The sequence below is a fragment of the Anarrhichthys ocellatus genome, unplaced genomic scaffold (genome assembly GCF_004355925.1).
Source record: "Anarrhichthys ocellatus isolate YVR2014 unplaced genomic scaffold, GSC_Weel_1.0 scaffold477, whole genome shotgun sequence".
Classification (NCBI taxonomy): domain Eukaryota; kingdom Metazoa; phylum Chordata; class Actinopteri; order Perciformes; family Anarhichadidae; genus Anarrhichthys; species Anarrhichthys ocellatus.
The window spans coordinates 10732-16758 of record NW_022280451.1 but is presented as its reverse complement, the minus strand read 5'-3'; the positions used below and the strand labels follow the sequence as shown (position 1 = coordinate 16758).

The 6027-nt window shown below is 49.2% G+C and overlaps 1 protein-coding gene across 1 annotated transcript in view; it reads right to left on the bottom strand.

The window, feature by feature from the left end:
- Positions 1-231: 231 nt before the first annotated feature.
- Positions 232-6027, bottom strand: part of LOC116401477 (uncharacterized) — a 6916-nt gene continuing 1120 nt past the window's right edge. Inside the window, exons 2-12 of the mRNA XM_031879889.1 lie at positions 5374-5529; positions 4896-5086; positions 4748-4774; positions 4430-4636; positions 3912-4043; positions 3000-3080; positions 1795-1858; positions 1562-1614; positions 1141-1322; positions 606-851; positions 232-405 (exon numbers count right to left, since the gene is read on the bottom strand). Coding sequence (XP_031735749.1) covers positions 232-405; positions 606-851; positions 1141-1322; positions 1562-1614; positions 1795-1858; positions 3000-3080; positions 3912-4043; positions 4430-4636; positions 4748-4774; positions 4896-5086; positions 5374-5529 — 1513 coding nt within the window. The remainder of the gene's footprint in view (positions 406-605; positions 852-1140; positions 1323-1561; positions 1615-1794; positions 1859-2999; positions 3081-3911; positions 4044-4429; positions 4637-4747; positions 4775-4895; positions 5087-5373; positions 5530-6027) is intronic.

The window sequence follows — 6027 nt, the reverse complement described above, 5'->3', positions numbered from 1 at the left end:
TAAGAGACGGGGGGCCGGCGGGTTCATAAGAGACGGGGGGCCGGCGGGTTCATAAGAGACGGGGGGCCGGCGGGTTCATAAGAGACGGGGGGCCGGCGGGTTCATAAGAGACGGGGGGCCGGCGGGTTCATAAGAGACGGGGGGCCGGCGGGTTCATAAGAGACGGGGGGCCGGCGGGTTCATAAGAGACGGGGGGCCGGCGGGTTCATAAGAGACGGGGGGCCGGCGGGTTCATAAGAGACGGGGGGCCGGCGGGTTCATAAGAGACGGGGGGCCGGCGTTCATAAGAGACGGGGGGCCGGCGTTCATATAGGACTGAACCTCTGTTCTGGCTGCCAGTGTTTGAAGCTGCAGCTCCAGAAGATCCAGACGAGACGTTTCACTTTGCTGCTGAAATGAATCCTGCTGCAGAGACACATGAAGGAAACTATTATTATTATTATAATAATATAAGAGTGTTAGATTATTATGTGACAGACCAATGAAGTACTTTACACAGTACACAATGTACTTTTTACTGTACTACACATCTACTTTTCAGAGTGTGTTACTAGCACTTTTACTGCAGTAAAGGACCCGACTACGTCCTCCACCGAGTCCAGTACCTTCTCTGTCTGCCGTCTGTCCTCGTCCAGTCCTCTGCTGAGCTGGTCCAGCTTCTGGTCCAGCAGGTCCATCATCCAGGGCTGCTCCTCCTCTCCGTGTCTCTGATCCGAGACCGGCTGCTGGAGGTCAGCGTACAGCTGCAGCAGCTCCTGGTGTCTCTGGTCCGCCCGCTGCCCGCCGGCCTCCACGTGACCCCAGAGCACCGCCAGACTCTCCTCCAGACGGACGAGCCGGACCGACCCGTCCTGTGAGGAAGCAGCAGGATCAGTTTGTAAAAGGCTTCCACAAGAGAAGGTAAAGAAGACTAAAGGACCAGAAACGTTTCTTTGTGTGACTGAAAACAATCTGGACTAGAAAAAATGATCCTCAGAACCTTTTACACGTTCCATCATAAACAAGAGGAGAGAGTATTTAGATCAGACGTGACCCTAAAGTATAAACACCTCCTCTTCAAACACCTGATGGAGGAAACACTTTGGTTCTGCAGCTGCTCTGTGTACAAATACACACATTTAAGTATTACAGTACACTTACCTCCTCTCCTGCAGCTGGAGGCTGCACCTCCCTCCTCTCCTCCACGGCGCCCTCTGCTGGTCGGCTCTGGAAGGACAGGAAGCCGCTGACGGCGGACAGACCAGAGACCAGCGTCCCCCGTTCTGTGACGTCCACGGCTGGAAGGACGGACCGGAGAGCAGCTGGACCGAACCAGCACAGACCTGAAGGAACTACTGTAGATTAGACTATAGGACAGAGCCGGGGCTGCTGGGTAATATTCAGATAACTGAGATCTAGTGGATGAACTCATCACGTTATTAGATTTTGGACCGATGAAGGAAGTCAGACTTTAGAATATTTCTACTTCCCTTCAGCTCAGTTGTATTATTTAAATCTATAAAGTCTCCAACACAGCGCTGTAGAACTAAGAGTGTAACCTTCTGCAACATAGTGAACATACTGAAGAAGAGGAGGAGCAGAGGAAGGAGGACCACGAGGAGGAGCAGAGGAAACCTGCAGAGACACAAACAAGAACACACAGAGCTGAACTCTTTCAAACACTTTAAATCAAACACGCATCGTTGAAATGAACACATTCAGAACTAAACAGGAGACGTCAGGAAGTCTGAGGGTTCAGGTCCTCAGGGGGGACACGGGGTCTGGATCACACAAATTAAATCAATAAAAATGTACCCAGTCAGCAGGAAGCTGGAGGTCATGTGACGCCATTGTCTGTTGAGCCTCTTGTACACGTCAGCTGCAACACACACACAGATTATAGAAGATCAATAGAAGTCTTTCACCAGCAAACAGGAAGCAGGTTGATGTCTGTTTGATGACGTCAGATAGAAACAAGAAGCTCAGAGTGAACGTGACATCACAGATCACTCTGAAACATTCAGATTTAAAAAGACTTTATTTCATAAGAGAAACTCATCGACTTTGAGCTTCTAATCTAGAACCAGAGAAAACTAAAGGAGACGCAGCGCCGACACCAGACATGCTGCAGAGAGGAGGAATAATCCATGGATGAACAAAGAGACTCGACGTTAACCTGCAGACACTCCGAGAAGCTGAAAACATTTTGTTGGTCAGAAGACAAAGTGATGAAGCTGCAGTCTGAGTCAGCTGACAGACAGGAAGCTGAGGAACAATGAGACACACATTAATAAAGAGAAGAAGAAGAGGCGACTGGAGGACCTGAAGATCAGAACTTGTACTAAGATATTTAAAGGTGCTGAATGATGGAACCCTGAGCCCAGTCACTGCACAATCTATCTATCTCTACATCTCATTTAACTGTGTTCATAACCTTTACCAGACTAAAGCCACACTCTACTACACTAGAGGTTCTACTGACACTATACGTCGTTACACACTTCATGTAAACATGCTGCTGATCATTAACCTCACATCTGGTGTAGTTCTACGTCGCTCTTATTAAGTTACTTATTAGTATTTATCTGAACCGTCTTCTGTCTGAAACAATAGTTTTATCTGATCGATGAGTCTTCCTGGATGTTGGATCTCAGGTTGAACGCCTCCGTGACGTCAGACTGCTTCAGAGTGAAACTTCTATAAAACCTGTTGAACCTGTGAAAACAGCAGCGCTGCACATCAGCCCCAACAAACAGGAAGTCACAGAGGACCACCAAGAAGACCACCAAGAAGAGGAGCGTTGTTTCTCCTGACAGTCGTCACCTGTTGGTGTCAGTAGTGAGTTTAATGGAGACTCTCAGAATACGATCCTCACATATTTTAAATCAATGTCAGAGAGACAAGAGGACAAGAGACAAGACGAAAGGGGACGAAAATACGAAAGCAGGAGAAAAGACGAAAGGAGACAAGAGGACAAGGTGTTCCATCAAACGTCTTCGATGAACAGATGATGAACTCACACAGAGATCCATAGGGATGGAGCTCCTTCTGGGTCGTAGTGGACTCCTTCAGGTCCATGACTCCACAGAGACCTGATCGAGCTGCAGAGAGGAAACAGACTCAGCACCTCACCTCGTCCTCTGAGCTCCGGGGGGGGGGGGATTTGCATTTTGCCATGGCAACAACCAAAGTGAGAGGGGTTGGGAGGGAAACCTGAAGACAGGTGAGCAGGTGAGACAGGAAGGGAACCAAATCTGTGTCTCAACAACTCGTCTGATTCACAGCATCATGGAACCTGAAGGATCATAAAAGAGTCCCTCTGAAGATGGTTTGTTCTAGAGGACATCGTAGGAGTCCTCCGGGGGGGGTCTGTTGGACACCGAGGACATTGTAAAGGTCTTGAAGTCGGTCCTGGTTCAGGAGGAACTGATATCTGGTACTGGACCGGTACTGTTGCATCATTTCAAAGGTTTACACTTCAATCTTAATTCTGAAGATTATTTGTACCAAGTTGCTGCCGATTGATTTTAACAATAAGTAACTTAGTCGGATGGTCTAGTACTCATTGGGGAGGTTCTAACGGTCCTGTAGGTAGTTCTAGTGTTCTAAAGGAGGCTCTTTGGGTCCTCCAAAAGGTCCAAGTGGTCACTGTGGAAGTTCTAGAGGTCCTCTGGATGGTTCTAGTGGAAAGGTTTAGAAGTTTTAAGAAGAAGTGAACAGGAAGTGAACAGGAAGTGAACAGGAAGTGAACTGGAAGTGAACAGGAAGTGAACAGGAAGTGAGTGATGAGGAGAAGGCGTCGTTAATAAAAGGTCCAGGTGAAGTTCTTGTAAAAGCATGATCTTCCCCAACAGAACCAGGTTTTGACACCAGTGTCAGGTAGAGAACCAGAGTGGACACCTTGTAGAACCACAGACTCCCACACTCAGTACCTGCATGTGTGTTATCAGTCTGTGAGAACAGGTCCTGACACACCTGCCAGGTGTGTGTCAGGACACTCGCACAGCCGGCTGCAGCTCTCCTGACACACAGCACAGAGGAGAGGAACCACAGCTGCAGAACATCTGGAAGAGAGTCAAACTCTAATGAAGATCCAGAGGACTCACTGGGACAGACAGGAAGTGATGTATGTGGGCGGAGCCACAGAGAGCAGGAAGTTCTTGGTCCATATTAGGAAAACAAAACATGGGCTCAGAGTGCTTCCTGTCACATGATGAGCTGAGCAGCAGCACACCTGAACAAAGAGGTTCATTAAAGACAAACAGCTGATCTGAGTCCAGATGTTTCCTGTAATAATGTAGAGAAGAAGTTCCTGTGAGAACCAGACAGACTGCAGTGATCCACAAGGAACACCAGGGGGAGCTGCTGCAGAACCGCTCACCTGTCCTCCCGTCTCCCTCACCCGTCTCCCTCCGCCCTCACCTGTCCACCCGTCTCCCTCCGCCCTCACCTGTCTTGCTCCTGTGGCTCCGGTCTCTGCAGTAGATGGTGGAGGCCTCTGGCTCTGAGGAGGAGGTGTACTTGGAGGAGGAGCAGTTTGTGGAGACAGACTGATGCTCACAGTCTTTACAGGGAACCCTGCTGAGAGTCTGGACCAGGTGTTTAGGACAGCGACTGTCCGGGTCCAGAGAGCTCTGGTCAGCTACGATGGTGCTCTCTGGAACAGAGACAACCAACCAATCAACCAACCAACCGGAAATGCATTGAACCATCTGTTAACCTTTGAAATAAGGTTTCTAATGTTTAATAGTCAAGAAGATTAATTGACCTTTGGGATCGAGGTCCTGGTCCAAACCTGAAACAGGAAGAGGAAACAGACACTTCATAAACCCTCCAAAATAAGAGCCCTCCTCACAGAGGCCTGGCTGTATGAGAGGAGGAGGAAGCAGAGAGGAGGAGTAAAAGAGGAGTTGTACCCCAGAAGGTGTCAACCAGCGTGGACTCCTGCACCGAAGACTCATCCAGCAGAGATGACAGCAAGGAGGCGTCGGAGGCGACGCTGTGGAGGCTGCTGCTGAGGAGAGACGTCGCTCTACGAGGAGAAGTGAGGAGGAGAGACTCTGAGCAGGAGGCGGAGAGATGCTGAGAGCGACGGCACTTCAACGACCTGAGGAGGAGGAGGAGAGATGAGGAGGAGTCAGATGAAGGGAGGAGGAGAGGAGAAGAGGAGGAGTCAGATGCAGGGAAAAAGAAAAACAAGAGAGATGAGGAGAAGGTCGAGGAGGAGAAGGGCAGAAGGAGGGAGAGAGAGAGAAAGACAGAAAAGGGGGAAGGAGAAGAGATGAGGAGGATGGAAGAAGAGACGAGGAGAAGAAGGCAGATGGAGGGAGAAGACAGACGAGGAGAAACAGAAGAGGAGGAGGAAGGAGAGATGAAGATAAGCTCTGAACTCACCTGTTGCTCCTCCAGCTGGCTCCTCCCACACTGAAGGAGGCGCTGCTGTGAGGAAGACTCCAGTCCAACAGACCTTCATCCAGCCGAAGGCTTCGTCTGGACATGATGAGGAGGTCCTGGTGCTCCTTCTGAGAGTCCCACAGCGAGGAGGAGGAGCTAAGAAGAGGAGGAACCACAGGAATAAAGAGACTCTTCTTCCTTTAGTACAAACACTTATTTTATCAATTAAATGATTTTGATCGATTGATTTTCTGTTCATATACATTTACAAATGAACCTGCACATGAGCAGTAAACATCACTTAAATCTCCAGGTGATCTACTAAAGAACAACGTTTAAATGTTTCACGTCACAGAAGCTCAACAGGAAGTGACGTCAAAACCCTTTCAAAATAAGACTGGTTCAGAATAAAAGATGAATGACTCGTTTGATATATTGATGAGTCAGCAGAGGTACAACACACTGCTGGACTAAAGTAATCCTGGAACCTCATCGGACTGTCTCACACAAACACACTACCGACACCACAGAAGAAGAAGATACACACAGGTCAGTCCAGCCCCAGCTCTGCAGCTCCTCGTCTTCCTCACAGACGTTCATCACAGGACACACATACACTTCCTGTTTGAGACTCCGCCCCCCCCCCCCCCCCCC